The sequence below is a fragment of the Maylandia zebra genome, linkage group LG5, assembly GCF_041146795.1.
Source record: "Maylandia zebra isolate NMK-2024a linkage group LG5, Mzebra_GT3a, whole genome shotgun sequence".
Taxonomy (NCBI): domain Eukaryota; kingdom Metazoa; phylum Chordata; class Actinopteri; order Cichliformes; family Cichlidae; genus Maylandia; species Maylandia zebra.
The window spans coordinates 12,226,343-12,253,673 of NC_135171.1; the positions used below are offsets into that span (position 1 = coordinate 12,226,343).

Consider the following 27,331-nt stretch of genomic DNA (forward strand, 5'->3'; position numbering starts at 1 on the left):
GGTGCTTATGTGAACTACAGATTTTTATGTTATAAAATACCTTTTTGAACAATATAATATTTTGTACTTTGGTTGCATGAGAGTGACCTGAATAAAATAAGTTTAAGACAATAAGACAAAAACATTTCGCTAATAAAAGTGCAAATACATATTAATCACACGCTTAATAAATATCACATTTAAAATGATAACAAAAATACTTTTATATAGCACACTATAATATACTCTCATAGTGCACTTTTTAATAACTTCTAAGTGTTGGAGAAAAACACAGAGCAAGTGAAAACGTGTTTTCAGTCAAGCACAGAGATTCAGTAAAGATTTTGTGTCTGTTTTTTATTTGCATTTTCATTTTGCAGATTATTCCTACTTAAATCATGATATTTTTACATATGATAAAATACATGTACATTCTTTGTAATTTACAGTTCAGAAATCAGCGAGCATTGACGTGTTGCCTAAGCAGGCCCGACTTTGGAAACTTCAGTCACCGATTGTGTTGTTGAGCTCTCCTCCTCACCTCCTCCCATCCCCATCATCGCTAACATACATGTACGGAACTGCAAGGGAAAAACATATTTGTAGATTAAATCTCCTGTGCAAAGTTATAAAGTATCATTTTTTATGCATAAAAACAGCCCAATTATTTATAGCTTTAGGACCACAGCTAAGATATGATACAGCCTATATAAAGTTAAGAAAATAGGTTGGTTAGTAGACTTTTGCACCAAAAACATCTTCAAAGCACGAACATCTTGCCCAAGGACACGTGTATGGACTGGAGTCGCCAGGGATCCAACAACTGACTTGTTGCTCTACCTTCTAACGGAGTCACAGCAAGGGAACTGAGCCATTGACCCCCAGATTACCCCTACCTATAACCCCTTTTATTTACATTCCTTCTAAATGGGACAAAAATTAACCAAACATGTTGTTTAAGTTGGATATAAAAGAGTCACAGTAGTGAGATACACATAGATAAAGTAGAGCATCGATTCAAAGCTCCTGCACATCAGATAACTTTAAAACATGTTGTTTGGTGTATTAAAAACCAGGAGAAGACAACCCATTTGCTTCTAAATAACTTAGTACTTACTCGGCACAGCATGTAACTGACCTGTTTATTAAAGACCACATAGATAACAGGGTTGTAGACTGCTGAAGCCTTTGAGAAACAGGACGGTATAGTCGCAAATCTCAGATCGAATGACTGCCCACGGTTGTTCACAACCCAAAGAGCAAAGGAGGCATATGGCATCCAGCACACCAAGAAGCCGAGCACCATGATCACCACCATCCTGGTCACTTCCCTCTCTGCCTTCTGGGTGGAGGCAGACTCAGCTTGGGCCTTGGCTGCCTGTTAATGTGGGATTGATCAGGGTCATGTTGGAAAGGTTACTTTGAAAAAAACCACAAGTCATGTGAATAAATAGAAGAGTTTACGTTGTGCTTTGATCTTGCAGATATTAATAATACTAAGCGTGTCAGTTTGAATGGTAAGTAGATCTGGCCTGTTAGATTTTGGCTTTGATAGGATATAAGACAGCATTTATTTAAGTATACATGTTTCTCAGTCATCAAGAGAATAATTTCAGTAGACCAAAACCATCTCATTTTGTCTCACCATTTTCAGTGTGATGAGCAGCTGGGAGTAGCAAAAGATAATCGTGGTCAAAGGAACAGCAAAGCAGAAGCAGAACAGGAACATCACATAGGACTCGTTGTTGTATTTGTTGTTTGTGGTGTACCAGTCTGGCCCACAGGAGCACTGTAGGCCTTCTGGAATATACCTGCAAGGAAAAGTAGAAGCACGTTGATTGTACAGTTCTACTTAAATGCATTGTGTTGCCAGCTGATTTTCTGAAGTATGTTGTGTCTGTTGCTTACCTGCTCCAGCCGAACAGTGGAGGAGCTGAGGCAAATACTGCAAAAAACCAAGTGAATGCACAGCAGGCTATAGCGTGGTCGGGCTTGAAAATAAAGTTACCGAGCGGCTTGCAAATCACAAGCCATCGCTCGAAAGCTATCACAGCAAGGGACCACAGGCTTACCATACCTGCAATGACAGGAAAACCCTTTAACTCCCTCTAGAAATCAGCATAAATAAGTCTATTAAAAGGGAGATGGGCTACAACGGATTTTTACAGTGTTGTCTGCAGCCAATGACTTACCACCGAGTGTTACCATGAAACCTTCGATCTTGCATGCTAGCGCACCAAAGATGAAATATCTGAATGAAAAAGTGCAGCAGGCAGTGAAGGAGCCCACAGTGGACACAAGAAGGTTTGCTGCTGCCAAGTTCAACAGGATGTAGTTGAGGTGGGATCGAAGTTTCTTGTATTGGATGGTGCATGCAATGGTAAGGGCGTTGATGAAAGTGCCAAAAATAAATATGAATAACATGAAAACTGCCATGGTGTAAAAGGTGGCAGTATCCCCCAAGTGGTCCTGTGGAACCAGAAAAGGGCTAAGTGACGTGATGTTGTTTGTGTCCAGGCTGACGGGTATCCAGAAGTCTTCTGGCAGCTCCATATCACGTTTACCCTTCATTTTGCTTATTTCGAACAACGTACTCCTGCTGATGTTACGGCTCAAATTAGGTATCGCGCAGGCTCTGCCAAATAATAAATTTAAGGAGCAGACATGAACGCTGTGCGGTTAGGAATTCTATCGTCTCTTGTCTTTATTGGCTGTGTGCGTCGTATTGACGTTTATAAAGGGTTTCATGACACTGATCGCTATAAAGTGGTTAATTGATTATTTAATTGACTACGTAATTAATTGACTAATTTAATTGCCTTCATAGCTTTTCATTTTATTAACTGGTGTTGATGCTTCTGTGGTTTCCAGTTCTGTGTTGCGTGCTGTGATGCTAAATTCTGAGATTTGGTTATTTGACAGATATCAGAACTAACAAGTATTTGAATCTGGGAACAAACACAAGCATATTTGGACTTCCAAAAATCTGTGCAAACCTAGATATGTTTTTGGCATCCAAACTTGGTTAAAGAGGTTAATCCCTCTTTCCTAAGGAAGTTCCCTGCCGGTCTTCACCTGCTAATCTGGTTTCCAATCACATTATATTTGATAATCTCTTGTTAAGTGGATTACACCCTATTTTGCATGGGGATTTAACTCAAGCTTTGTGTTACCTTCTTGGCATTTTGCTGCCTTTACTGAGCTTAAGGGAGCGTCTTTGTTGCACAAGATTGAAGGTTTTATGGTAACACTCTGTGGTACGATTTAAGCTGGCGGGTTAATCGCAGAATTTGCTCATTGTCGTCCCAACGATCCGATACAGAGGAGGATGTGCATAAGCATACTTAAGAGGAAGAAAGTTAGTGGAGGAAAACAGAACTATTAAACTAGCTTGCTCAACACTTTCTTATTTCTAACTTTATTTCATTTTAATGGGCAAAAAAGTTGTAGACTATTTCATACAGGAAAAACAAAATTGCACAACCTCAGCAATTTGGTGTGTATGTGAATATTAACAAAATACAGCTATGATATGCAGCCAGTCAGCAGCAGTTTATAAAAAATCAACCTAATCACATGCATTTCCACTCGAAGCAGGTCCAACTCATGTTGAGGAGTCTTCATCCTTATTTCTGCTCATCCTCAGCATCTTTATTTAGTTTTTTTTTTAACATTGAAAAAAAGATGTTGATAAAATTTTTTGTTTCTATAGTTTATTTATATAAGCTGCTGTTTCCTGATGCATTGCAGCTGCTTTAATAAGACATTTTAATTTAAACCTGTTTGTTAGTTTATATTATTTTTGAGATCTTTTAATTATGGAAAGGATAGGGACTTCTACAGACAGCAAGTTTCCAGAATGTGGAGACACGTGATGTCCATGCTGTTCTTTTGTGCTTGCCAAAAATTGGCAGGAGATCCTAAAGATCTGTTTATCAAGGACAACATGGACAGGTTAAAGACTGCAGGGGATCTTGGAAAAGACAGACACTATAGAAGCAAATCTCAAATCAAAAGACTGATGGTGGTTGTTCACAAGTACAAAAGCAAAGCTGGGATGTATCATGTCAGGAAGCCCAGCACAAAGATCAACACCATCCTGGTCACCTTGTTGTTGGGCTTCAGGGTGGACGCAGATCCAGCTTGGGTCTTTGCTGCCTGTCAAGTAAGAAAACAAGATGACTTACATGGCTTCTGCATGTTCAGCAAGTCACCCATCTGCTTGTTTCATTACAGAAAATTTACCTTTGCATAGTATGTAGTATGTGTGATTTTCTCCACATCCACAGGAATGGGGCAGTTTTTGTGTGATGTTTAGTGCAGCATCTATTGTAGGTGTGCTGGAGTAAAGCAGCAGAGGGAGTGGGAATACATTTACAGGCCTGTCAAACATTTAAATACTTAATTAATTCAATGATTAAACAATTATTTATTCATTAAGTAAGCGACAGCATTAAGAGGGTTGTGGGTTTGAAACTGCATGGGGCCTTCCTCTGTGGAATTGTTCTTACTGTGCATGTGAGGCTTTTCTCAGGAAGTTCACCCCATATAACAAAAACCTATATGACAAGTTAATTAGTAGGTCTTAATTGGAATTTTATGTAACTTTGATCTTGTCACTCTCTGAAGTTGGCAGTCACCCTGTCCAGGCTGTACTCTGCCTCTCACAGTATCAGCTGACTTGACCCCTATGACTGTAACTGGATGTATTGATGGATTTATCCAGAAAAGGAAAAAGCAACTCCTCCAGGAATATCACCAGAAGCAAGAAATATAAAAATGAAAAATTAGAAGCCAATATATGTTTTTAGGGTATGCTCAACATAATGAACATGAAGTAATGGCTATCTACTGACAAACATGTTTCCACAGATAAGCAAACACGTTAGCGAGTGCCAATGCACAAGATGGTTCAATTAGTTCCACTATAGAGGGAAGGACACTGTTTTGGGATCTGCTAATCCAGGTACCAGCGCTATTACGACAGCAAATCACATTCAGTCTGATCTTGATTAACCTGCTTGCTGTTAGTATTAGGATGGATGATCTTGACCTTCATTATCGTATCAGGCTCAAGAAAGGATTATCCGATGTAGAGGATGGATCTCTGCAGACGGCAGAGTTTGGGCATTTTTTTCCACTTCAGAACAAATTACAGCAGGACAGATATAATGTTGATAGTCTCTTCATGACAAGTAGGTGAAGAAAGTGGGGAATATTGTCTTTGTGAGTTCTACTGTGGAAATGCACACTCACTGTAAAAAACAACAACAACAAAGAAACTGTGTAATTTAACAGTGTTTTCCTATTAACTCTCCAGGAATTTAAATATATTAAATATCAACAAAATTACAAATATAGACTGTGGACTTACAAGTCAAACCTGTAACTGTGAATGACGATTTTTTTCCCACATAGAAACACTATAAAAGAAAGACTATTCACAAATTCAGCTCGATTTCAGAAATATATAATTGTTTTAATGCTGTAAATACTGTACATATATGACATTTGATGCAATGAGTGAAAATTAATAGCAAAGGAAGTCAAAGTATAGGTTCTGAAATTTTGCATACATTTGTTTATTATTTAGCAGATATCTTGTGTAATTATAAAGCTTTTAAAGTAAAATAATGCTTTAGGTGTTAAAGCTGTAAGTTCCTAAACAGTAACAAGTAAACCCGCAATCTCATTATTGTAAAAGGACATTTGGACCAACCTTAAATCAGACAACTAATGCCAGAGTTTCACAAAGACTTGACCCAGACTGCTGTCTTTATTTGACAGATGTTGTTGTGAATGTGAATGACACATACAGTACAAGTACATATGAGAATTCTAAGGACTGTCTGCTGTACATGTGTTTATTATAAAGTAGTATATGTATATTTTTAAAAAAATAAAATTAATCAAAAATAGGTCATAAACACATTTAGTGTACACGTTGGTGGTTAGCACCCTGCCATCATCTCTGCACATCCTCCACCTGTGCCTTCAACACAAACACCTCTTATGCCCACCCAGCTCAGCCTGCTCTGGCCTGTGACGGTTCAGTTTTGGACCTTAAATAATAAAAGCATTGAGAACATTAAAAAAAAAGTATCCTACTTTGCTCCCTAGACTGCTGTCATTTCCTTATGAGGCATTTTATTTGGGGCAATGCCATTGTAATGAGCTTCTGCCAGCAATAAAGAAATAATATCAGTCTCCACCAGGTGGCATGCCATCCAGCTTCAGACTACCATACAAACCCACCAATTCATCCTCTCGAAATTTAGCGTATGAGAGGTCCAGAATTATTTGCCGTAGATGTCTTCTACCCCTAGATTCTTTACTTGGGACAATAACATGAAGTGAGGTAAATGGTTGTCTGTCTCTCTGTGTTTGCCCTGCAACACATTAGTGATCTGTCCAGAGGGTATTCTACCTTTTGCCCAGTGTGAGCTGGATAGGCTTCAGCCCCTGCAACCTTAAATTCAAACCAAAGAAGATGGATGGGCTATGGGTGGGTGGATGATGGATGGATATTATTGGCAGGTGATAGACGTACATTTAGGCAGTTACCATTCCAAACAGAAGGCACAAAAGTAGCCTGCTAAGAAATAGAATGGATAATTCCTTTGTCCAGACTCTTTCATAAGCAACAAGGTAAACCTAAAAGATGTGTTTTGACTCAAAAGTGGTCCACAGTCCACTGCATTCCAGTCTGAGATTAACTGATTTTTTTTTATTTTCCCATAAATAATAATAATGACAAATCTCACCGCCTATTGAAAAGGTGCAAATGGTGCATACAAACTCACCAGACTGCAAGAAATGTAGTGGCTGTAATAAAAGTAACTGGGTTTATTCCACCCCAATACCTAAATGAAACCAGCGCCCATGTTTGCATTTTCTTTGTCACTGTTGTCATTTTTCATCAGGTTAATATGGCTTTGTGTGTGATTAGGAAAGCAATTAAGATAACATCCATTTAGAACAGAGGGTAAATGTAAGACCATCAAGGATGTGACGCTGTTCCTGTCACTGTGTTACTGTGTTTGTACACTGGTGTGACCCTCCGTGCAAGTCCCTAAAATGAAGCATTTGGTAGAAAAAAAAGAAAACAAAAACATTTATGTACGTGTTCTGAAGATGCTCAGTGAAGATCTGTGGACGATCACAGGATGTGTGAACAAAAAACTAAATGATGTGCAATCTGGTGCATGATGTTTTCTTTTTAAATAACAAAATGCATAGAACTCCTACTTTACAACCTTGCTCATCATTTGTGACAACTCTGTGCTGTGACAAATCAACCCTTTACAAGATTATTTACCTTTAGAATTCCTGAATATAAGTTTATAAAGCCAAACAACCTCACAGATGTGGGCACAATATGAATATGAATGAGTCAGACAGCCTGCTGTAGTGGTGGGAGGGAAAAAAAATCCCTTCTCAAAATCCCGCTCAAAATCCTTGATCCGTGTCACTTGAGTGACATCATGATCTCTTTAGGGTTTGAAAGCTCAGCTCTCCTGCCATTATCTAAGACTCTTAATGAGTGTAAACAATTACTGGCATCTGAGCACCACTGACCTTTCTCAGTCTGCTGTACTCATCCAGGTGAGCACATGTATGAGAAACATGGACAGTATGTCAGTATGTACTACAAAAAATATATATGTGCTGTGTTTTCGTGACCCAATCTGGTTAAAATCTAAACATGACAATAATAATAATGATAATAAAAAATACAGTGACACTGATCAAGATTTTTCACAGTACAGCATGTATAGACATCACTCAGCAAGACGTGAACAAGAGTATTTTTCCAAGTGTTCCGTGATCGCTGCTATTTCCTTTGTTTTCGTTCTTTAGGCAGAGGTCATGCTTGGCTTTCTAGGAAGCTTTCATCCTTTTATCTCATCATTATCGTCATGACGGCCCTAACGAGTTTCCAATCTGTCTGTTGAGACTTCCGAGACATAATCCCTTTTCTGCGGCACGCATGAAATGTCCACTGAAATGGCTTTACCATTGTAGTTTCTTTCTTTCTAGTTCTTTCAAAATAAAAACAATCTTGACCAAACACAATATGAGGAATAGTTATTCTTTAGTTTTTCTGCATCAATGGCAATTTTCTTCATTTTAGGTTTGATCAGAAAAACAAAGGGACCTATTTGAGTGTGCAGCTGTAGTTGGACCTTATAGCCTATTTGATTGTCATTTCCAGCGTTGTGCAAAACTCGTGAATCATCCTTCATTTCTTTATATTCTGATGGGCTTGAAAGTCAATGGTATGACTTTATTTATTCTTCAAAACACTGTGAACTTTCCTAGGCAGGTTTTCTTGTGATTTCTTTAAGAAGTCTTCAGGAATAGTTCTCCAGGCTTCGTGAAGGACATTCAAAGCTTTTCTTTGGATGTTGGCGTCCTTTTGTTCTGTTCAATAATGTTGAGCTCCCCACTCTGGGGAGGCCAATCCATGACTCGTGGTGTTTCACTGTGTTTTTTCTATCCAGGTATGGTTTTACTACGCTGGCAGTACGTTTGGGATCATCATCCTGAAAATAATTCTTTCCAGAGGGTAAGGTCTCTATATTGCATAATGGATCAAAATCTGATGGAACATTTCTTTGTTCATAATTAGATCAGTCTTGACAAATCCCCAACACCACTGGCTGAAATACAGCCCCACACTGTGATAGAGCCTTTTTTCGTTATGCGTAGACACAACATTGCTTCGTTTTTTGAGTTAGGTGCAATTTTTTATGCTTGAATAATTGATAGGTTCGTGTTAAGCGAGTTAACAAACAATCAACTGGCTCCTTGGAAATAAAATACAAGTAAATGGAGGCTGGCTCAAGAGAATCATGTATATAAAAGTGGCTTGGTTTTTAATTTGTTTGTTCTTCCTTTCTTTTTAAAAAAATGTTCTTTATATGACAGCAGTGAGTTAAACGCGTATATAAATCACAGCACTAAAACCTGTGCTGAACAGCTGGCTCCCATCTTTACTCTGACTGAATGACTACAGACCTGTCGCCTTGACATCTGTGGTCATGAAATCCTTTGAACGACTGGTGTTAGCCCATCTGAAAGACATTACAGGCCACCAGCTGGACCCTCTGCAGTTTGCCTACCGGGCAAACAGGTCGGTGGATGATGCAGTGAACATGGGGCTGCATTACATCCTGCAACACCTCGACCGCCCGGGAACTTTTGCCAGGGTCCTGTTTGTGGACTTTAGTTCGGCTTTTAACACCATCGTGCCTGAACTTCTCTCCTCCAAACTCTCCCAGCTCAGCGTGTCACCAGCTACCTGTCAGTGGATCACCAGCTTCCTGACAGATAGAAAGCAACAAGTGAGGCTGGGGGAGATCACCTCTGAAACTCGGTCCCTCAGTATTGGTGCCCCTCAAGGATGTGTCCTCTCACCACTACTGTTCTCCCTCTACACTAATGACTGCACCTCCAAGAACTCGGCTGTTAAACTCCTAAAGTTTGCAGATGACACCACTGTCATTGGCCTCATTCAGGATAGTGATGAGTCTGCATACCGGCAGGAAGTTGAGCGGCTGGTACTCTGGTGCAGTCAGCACAATCTGGAGCTGAACACTCTTAAGACTGTAGAGATGACAGTGGACTTCAGGAAACATCCCTCAACTCTGCTCCCCCTCACCATATCAGACAGCTGTGTGTCAACTGTGAAGACCTTCAAGTTCCTGGGTACCACCATCTCCCAGGACCTGAAGTGGGAGACCAACATCAACTCCATCCTCAAAAAGACCCAGCAGAGGATGTACTTCCTGAGACAACTTGGGGAGTACAGTCGACACAGGAGCTGCTGATCCAGTTCTACACTGCGGTCATTGAGTCTGTCCTGTGCTCCTCCATCACAGTTTGTTATGGTGCAGCCACTAAACAGGACAGGAGCAGACTGCAGCGGACTGTACGGGCAGCAGAAAGGATCATTGGCGCCCCCTGCCCTCCATCCAGGATCTGTACCTCTCAAGAACCAGGAAACGGGCAGGGAAAATCATCACAGACCCCTCACACCCTGGACACAGACTTTTTGATCTGCTGCCCTCTGGCAGACGGTACAGAAGCCTGCAGACCAGGAACAGTTTCTTTCCCCTCGCCATCTCCCTTCTAAACAGTTGACCTGTCACACTGCTCCCACTGCCAGACTGCAACTGCACCTTATGTACATTCTGTAGTATTCATTCCACCTCATTTCATTTCTGTATTTTATGTAAATAAGTTTAGATTAGTTATTTATAGTTGGTTTACACAGCTTTGTGTATGTACAGTGGGGCAAAAAAGTATTTAGTCAGCCACCGATTGTGCAAGTTCCCCCACTTAAAATGATGACAGAGGTCAGTAATTTGCACCAGAGGTACACTTCAACTGTGAGAGACAGAATGGGAAAAAAAAATCCATGAATTCACATGGTAGGATTTGTAAAGAATTTATTCGTAAATCAGGGTGGAAAATAAGTATTTGGTCACCTCAAACATGGAAAATCTCTGGCTCTCACAGACCTGTAACGTCTTCTGTAAGAAGCTTTTCTGTCCCCCACTCGTTACCTGTATGAATGGCACCTGTTTGAACTCATCATCTGTATAAAAGACACCTGTCCACAGCCTCAAACAGTCAGACTCCAAACTCCGCCATGGCCAAGACCAAAGAGCTTTCGAAGTACACCAGGAAAAGTATTGTAGACCTGCACCAGACTGGGAAGAGTGAATCTACAATAGGCAAGCAGCTTGGTGTGAAAAAATCAACTGTGGGAGCAATCATCAGAAAATGGAAGACATACAAGACCACTGATAATCTCCCTCGATCTGGGGCTCCACGCAAGATCTCATCCCGTGGGGTCAAAATGATCATGAGAACGGTGAGCAAAGATCCCAGAACCACACGGGGGGACCTGGTGAATGACCTGCAGAGAGCTGGGACCAAAGTAACAAAGGTCACCATCAGTAACACACTACAACGGCAGGGAATCAAATCCCGCAGTGCCAGACGTGTTCCGCTGCTGAAGCCAGTGCATGTCCAGGCCCGTCTGAAGTTTGCCAGAGAGCACATGGATGATACAGCAGAGGATTGGGAGAATGTCATGTGGTCAGATGAAACCAAAGTAGAACTTTTTGGTATAAACTCAACTCGTCGTGTTTGGAGGAAGAAGAATACTGAGTTGCATCCCAAGAACACCATACCTACTGTGAAGCATGGGGGTGGAAACATCATGCTATGGGGCTGTTTTTCTGCCAAGGGGACAGGACGACTGATCCGTGTTAAGGACAGAATGAATGGGGCCATGTATCGTGAGATTTTGAGCCAAAACCTCCTTCCATCAGTGAGAACTTTGAAAATGAAACGAGGCTGGGTCTTCCAACATGACAATGATCCAAAACACACCGCCCGGGCAACAAAGGAGTGGCTCCGTAAGAAGCATTTGAAAGTCCTGGAGTGGCCTAGCCAGTCTCCAGACCTCAACCCCATAGAAAATCTGTGGCGGGAGTTGAAAGTCCGTGTTGCTCGGCGACAGCCCCAAAACATCACTGCTCTCGAGAAGATCTGCATGGAGGAATGGGCCAAAATACCAGCTACTGTGTGTGCAAACCTGGTAAAGACCTATAGTAAACGTTTGACCTCTGTTATTGCCAACAAAGGTTATGTTACAAAGTATTGAGTTGTATTTTTGTTATTGACCAAATACTTATTTTCCACCCTGATTTACGAATAAATTCTTTACAAATCCTACCATGTGGATTCATGGATTTTTTTTTCACATTCTGTCTCTCACAGTTGAAGTGTACCTCTGGTGCAAATTACTGACCTCTGTCATCATTTTAGGTGGGGGAACTTGCACAATCGGTGGCTGACTAAATACTTTTTTGCCCCACTGTATGTGTATGCATGTGTAATGTATATATAGACACGTGTGTGTGTGTGCGTGGGGGGGGGGGGGGGGGGGGGGTATGTGTGTATTCACATTGTTTATGTTAATGAGAGTGTGGGGAGTGAGTTGGAGGGTGGGGTGGGCTGATTTTAAACCATGTAAAGCACTTTGTGCTACATTTTTTTTTGTATGAAAAGTGCTTTATAAATAAAGATTGATTGATTGAGAGCAGCGGAGAGGATTGTGGGGACCTCTCTTGCCCCTCCCCAGGAGGTAGGTGTGTGTGTGTGTGTGTGTGTGTGTGTGTGTGTGTGTGTGTGTGTGTGTGATTTACATTGCTGTGCTGAGCCACCATCTACCGGAACCAAATTCCTTGTATGTGTCTGCACATATACTTGGCCAATAAACACGATTCTGATTCTGACAAGCACGCAAACCTCCGTCTTTCTGCCTGTTACAAATAAACATGTACACATACAAACACAGTTTGCATGTGTACATGTTTATTTGTACATGTACATGTGTACAGTTTTGTTTAATGTTGTACACAGACAGACAAAAGGCACTGAAAAGTCACCTCACCTCAAAAGTCACCTTTGATGGAGGAAGAAAATCAGTAGTGTAAGTCTGCCATCTAATGGACTAACATAGTGCTGCAACAAAGGGCAGCTACTTTTCATATCATGAAATATGTTTTTTTTCTTTATTATTGGCCTTCTTTAGGAAGAAGGTCAGAGGTCAGGTTCAGGTACTCAGAACCTAAGGTCTTTAAGGTGCATGTAAGCACCCCACATGCAGCAGAAATAAAGCTGTAGTGTAAAAAGAGACAGATTGAATTACTGCCAACCAGCTAATGGATGATAAAGTAGTCTGGCAATAATAATTTTAAAAAATGTTTGCGCAGACTTTTTGAAGAAGAAGAAAAAGAAGAAGAAGTCCTGGCCTACTGCTGAGGATAGCTTTGCAGTCCATCAGAACATGCAATGACTGTTTAAGCCACATTAACTTATCATCTTCGCAGCAACGAATTCAACCTGCAAAAAGTCAGAATTATGCTAATACTCGCTCACCTTTTTCTCTTGCTGGTTACCCGGACATCTGGCACTAGTCTGCCAAACTAAAATGCTTGAACCACACTTATTGCTTTATATTTTGCTTCCAAGTAGCCAGACTTTCTACATCTGGCAGTGACTTTTTTGTCACACTGCCAGCACAGTAAAAGCACACCTGGATAGATAAACACAGAATACAACACTATCAGTTATTGAAGCAATGTGTGGTTATTAAAAGAGAACAAAGGGCAGCCATGGTCCAAAAAAGGAGCTTTGAATGTTCTTCAAATAGCCTGGAAGTACTATTCCTGAAGGCTACGCAATGAAATGACAGGAAAGCTTGCCTAAGAGAGTTAAGGCTGTGTTAAATAATAAAGCTTGTCATCTGAAATATTGACTTTTAAGCTTGGTACAATTGAAAAAACTTTTTTTGCCTTTTAAAAAAAATAGTATTTCCAAAAATACATGTTTCTGTATGGATTTACCATTTTCCTAACAAGATATAAATAAATGAATAGTATCTCAAGACTTTGACAAAGTACTGTGTATATATGTTGTGTTTTAAATCTGAGTTGCTCTAAATATGATGTGATCTGTTTTGCAGTATTGGTCATAATGTACAATCATTTCTTTATTTGTTGTCTCGGTCATAAACCGAAATACTTTTTAACTATATGTTTTATTTCGCTACCTGGAGCGTACATTTACTTGTCTTTTAGGTTGACATCAAAGAATATGGCTGAACATCCATCCGTCCATCATCCATCCATTGTCTTCCGCCTATCCTACGGCTGAACATATTGATGTCAAAACCAGGGACGCTTTTTTTAAATGTTGAAGCCATTGTAGTAGAGTATTTGTATCAGTGGAGGGCGCGCTAAAGGGGGGCGTGGGCGTGTCAACATTAATATATGCGAGCGCAAAGTCTGTAAATTGTTGCTCGTGCGGTGTTGTCGAGAATTTGTGGGCATATACAAGTAGGTTTAGAGGGGAATAAAATCAGAATTGCATACAAAATTAAAATAAAAGGAGATTCGGTACGGGTGTCGCCATCTTTAGTAAGGGACAATAACCCAACTCCTATAACACAACTTGTTGTAATTCGCGCAAAGTCGTAACGTGTTTACTTTAAATCGATTTGCAGTGTTCCTAAAAGTACACTGGTACTTACTGCACGATTCGCACACACAGATTGACAAAAATAAAAAAAATGTATATACCTTTACCTCCGAAACGGTTTGCAAGTGGGTCCTTGTCGCCATGTTTACTTTGGGTGACGCCAACTCTCTTCCATTTTCCTCCGCCTCTGGTTGTCAAGAAGATGGCAGCTTCCAGGCAGGCATGAGAGGAAATACTTCTTCACAAATCGAATGAATTTGGATTATTGCCGCAAGATTAGAGCACATATCTGTGTTTTTGCAATAACTGCATCGAAATAAGTGAGTAAAATTCTGAAGCGTCTGTGCCCTTTTCGCTCTGTTGTGTTTTGTTGTAGCAAACCGCCCGGCCATTTTTCTTGTGGGAGCTGTAGACTTAGGCCGATTGTTGAAAAGATGGCTGCTTCCAGAGACGGCATGAAACATAATAACATTGTGTTTATGCTGTTTAACTCAATTTAGCTCAGTTTTAAGACCGTTGCCGAGCTTGCCTTTGTATCAGGTAAATTATGCACGACAGAGAAACTTTAAATTGCGTTGAATTTAATTGAGAAATTCGGCAGCGCTTTGACAGATGCCAGCTAACGCCGTTAGCTCGAGCAAATTAGGTTGAGTAACTAGCCGCTAGAGCTAACGGGGTACGGCTAACATGAGAATTTGAATGCCGCGATTGCAACTTTAAATTTTTTGTAAATCGGGGTAAAAGGTCTCATAGTTGTTTGGCCCTTTAGTCCCATAATATTTGCAACTGTTAACACAAACTTTGGATTTTTTATAACGTTGATAATTGCGGTAAAGCGGTTGCAAAGAATGCTAAAGTTGTTAGCTACAATATGGCGACTCCCAGAGAGGCATGAAAATAGCCGACTGTTGCTAACGATTGCAGTAGTGGATAAATTAGTGGTACGACTGTGTATCGTTTTGTGAACACGGGCTTATAATCACCTGTTGGATTTGTATTCATCCTGCCTTGTTTTTTGTTGATGTAGTGGGTTAGTTGTCATGTATTTTTATTTTTCGTTTGCTTCCGCCATTTTTCCGACGGGCAGTAGCGTTAGCGGGTGTTTGTTTGGTTGCAAGATGGCGGCTTCCATGGATTGAATTCAATGGTTAGAAACAACTAATAATAAACTTGGATAATGGCAAGATTTACTATGATTCTTAACAGAAGTACGACGTCATAACTGCGTAAGAGACCATAAAGCAGAAGTTGCTCGAAAGGTTTTGTACAAATATAGTTTATTGCTGTTATTGTTTTTTCTTGTCTTTTTTTGACAGTGTTCATTAACCAAAGCTAACCGCTAACTGTAAAGCCTGCTTTAAAGTTAGCTATATTGCACGGTTAGATGCTATTTTTGTATTGCATAGGTTTTATGGAAAGATAACAGAACTATTCAAGCACACATGACTAATGCGTCTTTATTATTTATTTCGGTAGAAGTCATGTCTGCCCCTGGCTCCGCGGTATCTGGGACCACGGCGTCGGTTCTGCAGCCGCGATGGAAACGGGTCCTCGGGTGGTCTGGTCCTGTTCCCCGGCCCAGACATGGACACAGAGCTGTGGCTATAAAGGAGCTTATGGTTGTTTTCGGCGGTGGAAACGAAGGGATTGTGGATGAGCTGCATGTATACAACACCGGTAAGCGCAACTTTGCATAAGGAACTTTATCAATTGTTTCTGCAGAAAGCATCATTTCTTACAAATAAAATTCAGATATTTAGAAGGCTAACTCAAAGTACTTCTACATCTAAAATAGTACAGTTCATTTCAGTATATGTTTATAATGCGCAAAACTAAATAGCCTTGCAGGCCCCAGTAGGCCAAACAGAAGTTAGCCCCCCCTGTCGGAGAAGGATTTTAATACACGTTAAAAAAGGCGGGCTAAAATAAAATGGATGATGCTGGTTGGTTTAAGCATATCCCCTGCCCCAGTTTCCTGCTTATAAACCAATAAGGGCAGGCAGACTCAGCAGTTGTGTTTGTGTTCCCATTCTTTAATGTAGATTTTAAGTTTATGTTTCCAAAAATAAATAGAGGGTTATTTTTTGCTTCTACTTTTAAGCATTTTAAAGCCTTAGTGGGTGTGATAGCATGTCTTTACTTATTAATTACAATTTGCCACAGGAAAGCCTCCAGAAATAACCCCTTTATTGTTATTGTGTTTTAATTTTTAGCAACAAACCAGTGGTTTATCCCAGCAGTCCGTGGTGATATCCCTCCTGGTTGTGCTGCATATGGTTTTGTCTGTGATGGCACACGGTTGCTGGTATTTGGTGGAATGGTGGAGTATGGAAAGTACAGCAACGATCTTTATGAACTACAGGTAAACCTTTATGGAAAAATAACCCCAGTTTTCGTACTAAGTTTGCTTGTCAGTATAATGAAGGCTTGTAAAGTATTTATAGCAACAAAATATAGCTGGCATCTAAGTCAGATTTTCCAGAGATGTTTACAAAGCAATGTTCATATGTAGGCCATCGTACTGCAAAGTGTCTTTATCAGCTGCATGCGAAATTTTGTCTTGTCTGCATCAGAGATGACTGATACAGGAAAAAATTGAGAAAGTTGATTGCAAAGTTATGTTTCACCCCTGTTACAGTTAAAATATTTACTAGAACAGGCAAATTATTACAATTAAAATCAAGGTCACTTGTAAGTTTCATCACTATACGTGTTACTGAGTGTTCAATGCTCAGCTGTACAGCATTATAGTAAGGTTGTGTCATTGAAACTATGATGACTTGTGAAATCACACAACTGTGTTGCAAAGTTTATGGTTTCATTGGTTGTGCTAGTCTTGAGAAAATACATTAAAGGAGTAATGTGTCTTTATTCTTAAAACTGTAGTAGAAAGGTTACAATTTACGTTGTTCTGCTCTTCTAGTATGTTTGGGTTTGCCAAATTTCATTAACCGATCCTGAGAAGTTCTCAAATGTTACGTTTCTGATTAAAGGATGTAAGGAAGCAGTGTGCCAAAAGTCTTTGTCACCAGATCCCAGGTGGATTTTTAATCATTGGGAAATGGAGTAGCTCTGTAAACAAACACTAAATAAATGTGGATTTGATGAGGGGGGGAAAGTATGTAAGGGTTCAGTCACAATTGTGATACTAAATCTGTCCTTATTTTTATGTTGTCAGAACAAGGAATGTGGTCAGCTTAAGACTTGTTAGTTACAGCTTATGCTGCCATCCATCGACTGATCGTTTTTTTCCACTGTGGTTTTTGCTACAGGCCAGCAGATGGGAATGGAAAAAATTAAAAGCAAAAAACCCGAAGAATGGCCCCCCTCCTTGCCCTCGTCTTGGCCACAGCTTTTCACTGGTTGGCAACAAATGCTACCTGTTTGGTGGACTCGCCAATGACAGCGAAGACCCAAAAAACAACATTCCCAGGTACAGAGGTTTTCTGAACAGTCATCAGGGGAGCACTGTTTTGCAGGACTGCAAATGTTTTTCTGTTTCAGCCACCGACGTGAGTGTCACTGTGTTTTTATTCATCAGATACCTGAATGATCTGTACACACTCGAGCTTCGTGCAGGTTCCAGTGTGGTTGGATGGGATATTCCAATCACATACGGAGTCCTGCCTCCTCCTCGTGAGAGCCACACTGCTGTGGTATACACAGAGAAGGCAACCAGGAAGTCGCGCTTAATAATCTATGGAGGAATGAGCGGTTGCCGTCTTGGAGATCTATGGACACTTGACATTGGTATGTTTTATAAAGTGTAAATGGAGAAATAACAACACTAAAATTGAAATGCCCTGCCATCAGCCCTCTGAGACATGATGCGATTCACAGAGTATCAGAACAAATGGAACTGAGCATTTCACTGTTAGAGAAGCAATATAGGAAATTGTGAGTTTTCTGTACACAAGCTGCCTTATCTTTTTGCATTTAAGAATAGATAACCTTTTATTGATTTTATTTTTTTTAATCTCCAGATACCCTGACATGGAACAAACCATCAGTAAGCGGCACAGCGCCACTTCCTCGAAGTCTTCACTCTGCTACCACCATCACAAACAAGTGAGATGACTGCTGCACATTTCCAACAGCAAACTTAATTTTTATTTTACTCATTTTTGAAATTCTGTGCTTGTTAAATGGTCTAAGTGCGAATTCATTTCTCTGTGCAGGATGTATGTTTTCGGAGGATGGGTACCTTTGGTGATGGATGATGTCAAAGTGGCCACACACGAAAAAGAGTGGAAATGCACAAACACTCTTGCGTGCTTGAACCTCGGTTTGTCTATCTCTGTTTTTATTGAAATCATATTTTTTTGTTTGTTTTTTAAATAGCAAATGTGCAGTGCCACTCTTAACTTTTGTGTAATTCTTCGTTAGACACCATGTGTTGGGAAACAGTGTTGATGGATACTCTTGAAGACAACATCCCCAGGGCCCGTGCTGGTCACTGTGCTGTGGCTATCAATTCCAGGCTTTATGTATGGAGTGGCCGTGACGGTTATCGTAAAGCTTGGAACAACCAAGTCTGTTGTAAAGATCTGTGGTACCTGGAAACAGGTAGGTGTGTTGTAACATGAGTGCTGTTGGAGACAACAGCTCGTTATTAGATAGTATTGAAAATTCTGCTCTCCCCCCCCCCCCCAGAGCGACCGCACGCCCCTGCCAGGGTGCAGTTAGTCCGTGCCAACACAAACTCTCTGGAGGTGAGTTGGGGTGCAGTCTCCACAGCTGACACATACTTGCTGCAGCTGCAGAAGTATGACATTCCTGCAACTCCAGCTGCAGCCTCTCCAGCTATGAGCGCAACCCCATCGCAGCCGCTTAACTCTCCAAAGAGCCCAGTGCCAGCTGCTGCAGCACCGTCGGCTCAGAGCTTACCACAGACAGGTATTACAATTTTGCATTTTTGTTACCACACCAGGAAGCTCGGCAACTGCAACAACCCAAATTCTACAAGGTGTGAATAATTTGGTTCATTTGTTTTACAGCAGTTTTAAAGGTTGCAGCTCAGCAGTCTGCAACAGGCGCATCTGTTGTCACAGTTCGTCCCAGCCAGCCGGGGAAATCCCCCGTCACTGTGACATCCCTTCCTCCAGGTGTTCGAATGGTAGTTCCAGCCCAGACTACCCAGGGATCGGTATGAGCAGTTTCATACAATTGTGTTCTTTCGCTGTGAACTGCACTGCCAGATCAGCAAATAATGTCAACATTTATTTCTTTTTAACTTTTAGCCAATTGGAAGTAGCCCTCAGATGAGTGGCATGGCAGCTTTAGCTGCTGCTGCAGCAGCAACCCAGAAGATCCCGCCCTCTTCGGCAGGAACTGTCCTCAATGTTCCTGCAGGTGCTACCATTCTCAAAACAGTGGCAGTTTCTCCCAGCACAACCACAGTGAAAGTGGCTTCTCCAGTCATGGTACACGTTGCAGTAAACGCTCTCATTTCCAACATTATGCTCGTCCTATCACAAGCCATTTGTGATAATAAATATGTGCTTGTAGGTCAGTAACCCGGCCACCCGGATGTTGAAGACTGCCGCTGCCCAAGTGGGCACAGCAACTGCATCCTCTCCCACCACTACCACCAGACCCATCATCACTGTGCACAAGTCTGGTGCAGTCACAGTGGCCCAGCAGGCCCAGGTGGTGACCACTGTGGTGGGAGGAGTCACCAAGACCATCACCCTGGTCAAGAGCCCCCTGACCATGGGCAGCAGTGGCACTCTGGTAAGAAAACATGGATTCTTTAGCATAATGTAATACTGCAACTCTACTTGAGAGCACCCTTTGGTGCTTTCACAGGCATGCTTTAAACCATGGATTCTGTAAAATGCTTCCTCGCACTCTGCATCTTTGTATCGATTGGTCACTCAATGGTGGCGTCTTTTTGAACCAGTAGGGAGGGTGTAAAAGTTGGCCTACAGTGACTATTGGAAAAGACAGGGAGCATGATGTCAGTGATCTGCATGACTGTCGGTCAGTTAGGGCTAGAATGATTCTAGAGCCACAAGTTTGGTGGTCGAGCATCCGGCTGACCTCCCCGTAATATCCGATGTTTTCTGGTGACTCATGAATTTGAGTCTCTCTCCTATGTCGGCAGATCTCCAACCTTGGCAAGATGATGTCTGTGGTACAAACCAAGCCAGTGCAGACATCAGCTGTCACAGGCCAGGCTTCCACTAACCCTCTCACACAGATCATACAGGTCAGCTATCTGCATGAGTGCAGGAAAAAACAGGAGGTAGCTTAAAACTCCTGAGACAGGCACCACGTGTCTTTCCCTGAATAGTTTTCATAACATGCACCTTTCTTTCCAGACGAAGGGTCCACTCCCAGCTGGCACAATCCTGAAGCTGGTGACCTCTGCAGATGGCAAACCCACAACCATCATCACCACCTCCCAGGCTGGAGGCACAGGAAACAAGCCCACTATCCTCAACATCAGCGGAGTCTCTCCTACTACCACTAAGCAGGGTACCACCATCATTAAGACTATCCCCATGTCAGCCATCATGACCCAGCCTGGAGCTACAGGTTTGTTCTCATTCAAGTTTGCACACTTTTTGGCATTTGCTGTGTAAATTAACCTTTAGATTTAGGATTAGTGATTGATCAGTGATTATATTCATGCTTGTGTTTGTCCTTGCAGGTGTAACAAGCAGTGCAGGTATGAAAACGCCCATTACAATCCTTACCACAAAGGTGATGACCACAGGAACTCCTGGGAAAATCATCACTGCGGTGCCCAAACTTGCCACGGCAGCTGGCCAGCAGGGACTGACACAGGTAAATTGTCTCTTTTTGCTCAGCAGTGTTTGGTACATATTGTGTTTGTTGTGCTGCCTGTTTATCCTAAATCTTCTGTTTCTAGGTGGTTTTGAAGGGTGCTCCCGGGCAACCTGGCACTATTTTACGCACTGTTCCCATGAGCACAGTGGGTGGCGTTCGTCTGGTTACACCAGTGACTGTGTCTGCTGTTAAGCCGACTGTCACAACTCTGGTTGTCAAGGGGACTACAGGTACGAAAAAATTACTAAGTAATGATTATGTAAATTAACAGTTTTGTTTCTCTGGTTTCATTTTTCAAACCACATTTCTTCCAGGTGTCACCACTCTCGGCACAGTCACTGGTACCGTTTCTTCTAGCTTGGCGGGAGGCACAGTTGATAGTTCAACTTCCTCTCTCGTTACTCCCATCACCACACTGGGAACCATTGCTACCCTGTCCAGCCAGGTCATCAACCCAACTGCCATTACAGTTTCAGCTGCTCAGACTAGCCTGACTTCTTCCTCCGCACTGCCCTCTTCTACTATGACAGTGCAGGTAATACTCAGCAGCTCCACTTTGTAATATTTGTATTTTAGTCATTAGGCTTTGAAGCTCTTGCAGTAGCATGTGTCATAAGCTTTAAGTAGTATATCACAACATGCTGAAAAAGACCATATGTGAAGATGTTGCTACCTCTTCTTGTAAACACAGACTAATGGAGAGCTGTTCCTCAGAAATTTTCAGACAGTCAATGAAGTTCTTCTGTTTTAGACCATGTATAACATACTATTTGCCTTAGAGCTGACATCTCTTTCCTCTCAGCAGAACCAGCCCACCCAGGTGACTCTGATCACAACTCCCAGTGGTGTTGAGGCTCAGCCAGTACAAGATCTACCAGTATCCATCCTGGCTTCACCAACCTCTGAGCAACCCACTTCCACTGAGGCTGGAGCTGCTGGAGAGAGCTCTGGAACTGTCACTCTGGTCTGCTCTAATCCGCCCTGTGAGACCCACGAAACGGGAACTACCAACACAGCCACCACTTCTTCCGCCACAATTGGTGCAGGACAGGTCTGCTCTAACCCACCATGTGAGACCCACGAAACCGGAACCACCAACACAGCCACCACTTCGTCTGCAACAATTGGAGCAGGGCAGGTCTGCTCTAACCCACCATGTGAAACCCATGAAACAGGAACCACCAACACAGCCACCACTTCCTCAGCTACAATCGGTGCAGGACAGGTCTGCTCGAATCCGCCCTGCGAGACCCATGAGACCGGAACTACCAACACAGCCACAACTGCTTCTTCAAACATGTCTGCGCTACGCATGTGCTCCAACCCACCATGTGAGACCCATGAAACCGGAACAACAAACACGGCTACCACAGCAACGTCGAACATGGGAGCAGTGCAGCAGGCGTGCTCCAACCCGCCCTGTGAGACCCATGTGACGGGCACCACCAACTCCACCACACAAGCTTCATCTAGCATGAATGCAAACCAGACAGACACGGTGCAGAGCGTGTGCTCTAATCCACCCTGCGAAACCCATGAGACGGGGACCACCAATTCTCCGTCCACAGCCACCTCCAGCATGGGAGGAGACCAGACCAGCACAACAACAGCCCTGGTCCAAAGGGTTTGCTCCAACCCTCCCTGTGAAACACACGAGACAGGGACCACCAACACAGCCACAACTGCCACTTGTAGCATGGAGACAGGTGAAGGCACTGGTATGTAAACATACTGTGTACATTTTACCTGAATAATCTTATTTCTTTTCTTTTTCTTTTATAATTAACAGCAAGTTAGGTTTCCGTACACTGTGTGGTGACTCTCAATCTTACTTCTTTTTTTAATTACACTTGTCTTGATATTTCTTAAAATAACATCTAGATCTCACATGACGGATGATTGTTTTTCTCTAAGCAGTAAAAGTAGTTTGTTTAGAAATCAGCTATGTTACTATGTCTCATTAGCAACCCAGCAGACAGAAGAAGGAGCAGAAGGTACCAGCAGCACAGAAGAGGCATCCACCACAGCAACAACTGGCACCACCCAGGGCAGGGCTATCACTACTGTCACTCAGTCTACACCAGCCCCTGGACCCTCTGTGCCTGTAAGAATACCACATCATTCCTGTCAAAATAAGATCCTTTTCTAAAAACCATCCAGTATGACTAGGTGATGGTGGTAAAACTAATCCTAGTAGATGTCCACGTTGGGGCTGCATTTCTGAATTTGATATGCTGTACAGACAAAAGTACCAGGCCACCTACACATTACACTTAAAGGATCTGCTTGACCATGGAAACTGAAGTTGTGAAACTCCTGGTGCACAGTACTTGTGCTGACGAGAAAGCCAGAGCAAGTTTATAATCCTGTAGGTATTGAGTCAGCAGAGTGTTGATAGAGTGTTGGCGTCCTATTACATTACTGCGCTGAATATCTATGAACAAAACATTCAGAAATGTTTGTAAAGGCAGACTGTATTGGTAGGTGCCAGAATTTAAACACCGGTGGCCATAGGACTGAAAACGCCTGACTTTGCAGATTAAGAAGTGTGGCCTAATACTTTTGTCAATATGTGTGTACGAATATGTAAGAAGAATGTCATTTCCAGAGTTTCTTTCTCATTGTGGGGTATGATTTCTTTGTTTCCCTCTAGTCGATCTCATCCATCACAGAGGGAGTAAGCACTGCAGCTAGCTCCACAGAGGAACCCATGCAGACTGATGAGCCAGCATCAGCAGAAGCTGCACCTGTTGAGGAAGGAACCGCAGCAATGGAGACGCAAGCAGAGGTGAATAAAGTATGAAGGCAAAAAAGTCTGTTTGGCCTTTGATTTTGAAATTCTTTGCAGTCATGCATTTTCCATGTTTTTTTGATGGGACTGCTTTAATGTGTTCCCCAGGGAGAAGCAGCAGCAGCGACAGCCTTGAACCTTCCTTCAGAGCTGATGTCTGAGGGCCAGGGAGCCACACTAATGGTGACGGGGCTGTCGGACGAGGAACTGGCTGTCACTGCAGCAGCAGAGGCGGCTGCACAAGCAGCAGCCACAGAGGAAGCCCAGGCCCTCGCTATCCAGGCGGTCCTCCAGGCAGCTCAGCAAGCCGTAATGAGTGAGTAGAATCAAAGCTTTTTGTTCACAGACTTTCGAATTTTGAACCATAGCATAGCCTAAGTTCAAGGGCTGGCTCTAGTTAACAGGACACTTGTCAGTAAAACTATTCCTCTAGATGTGAAACTCCTGAATTCTCTGTGATCTTGCTATTCATAAAAAATGTATAACTTACAGATGAAGGCGATGCTGCTGGAGAGAACCAGCAACCCACCAACATCCCCATCATGCTGACCCAGCAAGATCTTGCAGCACTGGTCCAACAGCAGCAACAATTGCAGGAGGCTCAGGCCGCAGCTCAGCAGGCCACGGTGGACACAAGCTTGCCCACCGAGGGTCTTGCTCCTGCCGACAGCCTCAATGATCCGTCTGTTGAGAGCAATGGGCACAACGAAATGGCCGCTGCAGTCACAAGTGCTGTGGCTTCTCTCCTGCCACGCACCACAGCTGAGAGTATGTTTGTGTTGTGTTTGGTTTTTTTATAGTTACTTTGAATGTTACTGTTTGTTACAGCAGACTGATTATTTTTGTATTGCTCTTGACATTGTACAGCGCTTGCGCCATCAAGTACGTTTGCACCCTCTGTATCTGTGGCAAGTCCAGCTAAACTTCAAGCAGCAGCCACTCTAGCAGAGGTCGCCAATGGCATTGAGGGAGAGGTGAGTCATTTTGGTGCTGCTGCACTTCTGATTATGTCAGTTGAGGTGAAGAGAGGAAAGGAGGAATTTGCTGACCGTTTTTGTTCCCATGCAGAAGCAAGCCCCTCAGCCAGCTCCAGTGAAGCCTGTCGTGAAAAAGGAGAACCAGTGGTTTGATGTTGGGATTGTTAAAGTGACAAATATGGTTGTCACTCACTACTATGTGCCAGGAGATGATTCTCAAGGAGATGTAAGTTGTCTCAGGGAGCCTTTTCTTGTTCAGAATGATATTGATGTGCGTTACAAGAATCCATCTTTATCTAACTTGTATTTATGTGTTTGGTAGGATGACTCTGGCATTATACCAGACTACAGCCAGATGAAGAAAATGGAGCTGCAGCCTGGAACAGCTTACAAGTTCCGTGTTGCTGGAATCAACGCCTGCGGTCGTGGAGCTTTCTCTGAGATTTCAGCTTTCAAGACTTGCCTACCAGGCTTCCCGGGGGCACCTTGTGCCATCAAAATCAGCAAGGTAAACAAACCCTGTTGCATTATAGATTTTACTCACAGGTGTGCCATACGTGATCACGTGAGCCATGGTTTTGGCACCAAGTAGCATCTTTTCACTGTATCCCCCCCAGAGCCCAGATGGTGCCCACCTAACCTGGGAGCCACCCTCGGTGACGTCAGGAAAGATCATTGAGTACTCTGTGTACCTGGCCATCCAGAGCAACCAAACAGCTGAAGCCAAGGCTTCCACCCCAGCCCAGCTAGCCTTCATGCGTGTGTATTGTGGACCCAACCCATCTTGCTTGGTTCAGTCGTCCAGCCTCTCTAACGCACACATCGACTACACCACCAAGCCAGCGATCATCTTCCGCATTGCCGCCCGTAACGAGAAGGGCTATGGTCCTGCCACACAAGTTCGATGGCTGCAAGGTGAGTTCACAAATAAGTTCTTTAAAATATTAAAAATACTTAATTACTGAGGCTGCTGTTGATGGATTGAATCTCTCCACTTTAATGCCCTGTAGAATCTGGCAAAGATGCCTCCTCTGCAAAACCGGCCCCCAAAAGACCAGGCACCTCTCCTGATACGTAAGTACAGTATTCATGTTTCATATCGTGCACACAGGAACATTTCATCGATGAATAAAACATCCAGCACTTATTCTGGTTTTGTGTGTTCTCCTGCAGTAAGTCTACTGGTCCAAAGAAAGCAAGGACGGACCAGTGAGGTGGCCTGGAGATCCCTCCCAGTCTTTTCTTTTGGTCTTTTTTTTACCCCACTCGCTGTCTTTTTATCAAGAAGACTGACCTTCACCCTTTCTCCTCTTCATCCTCATCCTAACCTCATCCTCCATCCACTTCCCCAAATGTCTCAGACAGAGACTGCAATGGAGGCAGAACAACCATATGAAGCCGAGACGAAAGTTGATCTGAGAGATGTTTCTGTAGATAAAACCCTCCTTCCTCCTCGTTCTGTTGGTCGTACTATTTTTAGAGCAAACCTAGAAGCACATTATCTTTTTCAGTCACATCCCCTTCCATCCTTTTAACACCTATTTTTGACTTATTTCAATAGTTGGAACAGTATAGAGAAGCATTTACATCTTTCACAAACTGGGAGCCAGCCTGAGCGCAATGTTACCCTTTTTCTTTTTCCTGTGTTTTTGGGGAATTCTGGGGGGGATGTAGAGAGAGACTACATGGAATGATGTACAGTGTTGAAAAAGGCTGTGGAAGCATTAGTATAGATGAGAGGAAAAAAAATCGGTATGGAATCAAATAAAGCACTTGTCCTCTGTGAAGGAGGACTTTTTTTTTTTTAATTATTATTATTATTTTGCTCAAAACTAATTTGCTTCATTGAGAACCAAGTCTGTACAGTCATCGTACTGGACTCCAGTCTCCTGGTAATGTCATCACTGTGCGCTTTTTACCCCAAGATGAGGACTGGTGGCCAACATGTTGGAAGAATGGCAAAAGGAAGAGATTTGTAGAGAACGAATGACTTTGCTAGGACTGAGACTTGCAGCACACATGGAAAAAAAAATCTTCCCAAAAAATTAGCAAGCAATGACGCAGAAGATCTTTTGTGTAGTTTATTTTTGTATTTTTTAAGCTTTTTTCCTTCTGTGTGTATGTGTATGTTGTGTGCATTTTTAAGAGAAAAAAAAATACATCAGTTTTTTTTAACTGTTGTTCATCCCAATAATTTGTGTTCATGGGAAGATGTTGTGGCTAATGTTGAGGTTGCCACTCTATTTTAAAAAAAGAAATCTTCAGTTGGTTGTATGTTCTTGTTAACAGATAGCAATGAAAGTGAGAAAGACTTTTTGTATTTGTTCCAAGTAGAAACCGCAGAGGTTATAGGACTGAAGGGAACTTTTGATGTGGACCCAGGGAGAGGAGTTTTTACTTTGTTTACTACTCGATACTTGTGTTGCTTCATTTGCCAAACATGGAAACACAAGGGGGAGGAGAGGCTTAGAAAAGACCAACATCAGATCTTTTCCATCCTTTCCCCTCCCCCTCCATGATATCCCGATCAGTTGTCCTATGCTTTTTACGCTTATGAATGTGCTGTCCTCACGTCTAAGTTTTAGAATGGCAAATTATCAGTAGAATTATTTTCCCTTCCCCTATTTGATGTATGTAAATCCATTTAATAAATCTTTTGTTCCTTTCCACGGCTCTGTATTCCAGACTACAGATGGTGTGCGAGCTAACTGTGACATGTAAAACCCAT

The 27,331-nt window shown here is 42.4% G+C and overlaps 2 protein-coding genes across 6 annotated transcripts; one reads left to right on the forward strand and one right to left on the reverse strand.

Moving 5' to 3' along the window:
* Positions 1-333: 333 nt before the first annotated feature.
* Positions 334-15,212, reverse strand: LOC101486588 (blue-sensitive opsin). 2 transcript variants are annotated; one of them, XM_076883767.1, is made up of 7 exons: positions 15,024-15,212; positions 4,225-4,319; positions 4,087-4,137; positions 1,888-2,056; positions 1,625-1,790; positions 1,118-1,357; positions 334-560 (listed from the first exon to the last, which is right to left on the reverse strand). In XM_076883767.1, the coding sequence occupies exons 1-7, from the start codon at positions 15,080-15,082 to the stop codon at positions 459-461; spliced, it is 882 nt and encodes a 293-aa protein (XP_076739882.1). In that variant the 5' UTR covers positions 15,083-15,212; the 3' UTR covers positions 334-458. The 2 variants fall into 2 exon arrangements, with proteins under 2 accessions (XP_076739882.1, XP_004571970.3); XM_004571913.4 differs by lacking the exons at positions 4,087-4,137; positions 4,225-4,319; positions 15,024-15,212 and adding an exon at positions 2,172-3,175.
* Positions 14,205-27,282, forward strand: hcfc1a (host cell factor C1a). Of its 4 annotated transcripts, none has more exons than XM_014412464.4 (28): positions 14,205-14,360; positions 15,517-15,717; positions 16,254-16,402; positions 17,313-17,473; positions 17,582-17,790; positions 18,024-18,108; positions 18,219-18,325; positions 18,427-18,606; positions 18,694-18,936; positions 19,038-19,186; positions 19,281-19,463; positions 19,549-19,773; positions 20,147-20,251; positions 20,364-20,580; positions 20,696-20,832; positions 20,918-21,065; positions 21,150-21,370; positions 21,638-22,553; positions 22,800-22,939; positions 23,489-23,623; positions 23,735-23,942; positions 24,119-24,394; positions 24,494-24,600; positions 24,695-24,829; positions 24,926-25,111; positions 25,221-25,518; positions 25,614-25,677; positions 25,777-27,282. In XM_014412464.4, the coding sequence occupies exons 2-28, from the start codon at positions 15,522-15,524 to the stop codon at positions 25,814-25,816; spliced, it is 5,220 nt and encodes a 1,739-aa protein (XP_014267950.3). In that variant the 5' UTR covers positions 14,205-14,360; positions 15,517-15,521; the 3' UTR covers positions 25,817-27,282. The 4 variants fall into 4 exon arrangements, with proteins under 4 accessions (XP_014267950.3, XP_023010498.3, XP_014267952.3 ...); XM_023154730.3 differs by having other exon boundaries at positions 21,641-22,553; XM_014412465.4 differs by lacking the exon at positions 14,205-14,360 and adding an exon at positions 14,430-14,580.
* The last annotated feature ends 49 nt before the right edge of the window (positions 27,283-27,331 follow it).

Coding starts and splice junctions, on each gene's coding strand:
- LOC101486588 (XM_004571913.4), bottom strand. CDS start 2,550: ATGAAGGGTAAACGTGATATGGAGCTGCCAGAAGACTTCTGGATACCC. Junction 1,791..1,887: donor CCACTGTTCGGCTGGAGCAG/GTAAGCAACAGA, acceptor TTTTCCTTGCAG/GTATATTCCAGAAGGCCTAC. Junction 1,358..1,624: donor TGCTCATCACACTGAAAATG/GTGAGACAAAAT, acceptor CCACATTAACAG/GCAGCCAAGGCCCAAGCTGA.
- hcfc1a (XM_014412464.4), top strand. CDS start 15,522: ATGTCTGCCCCTGGCTCCGCGGTATCTGGGACCACGGCGTCGGTTCTG. Junction 20,252..20,363: donor CTCTCACACAGATCATACAG/GTCAGCTATCTG, acceptor CTTTCTTTCCAG/ACGAAGGGTCCACTCCCAGC. Junction 25,112..25,220: donor GTGCCATCAAAATCAGCAAG/GTAAACAAACCC, acceptor TATCCCCCCCAG/AGCCCAGATGGTGCCCACCT.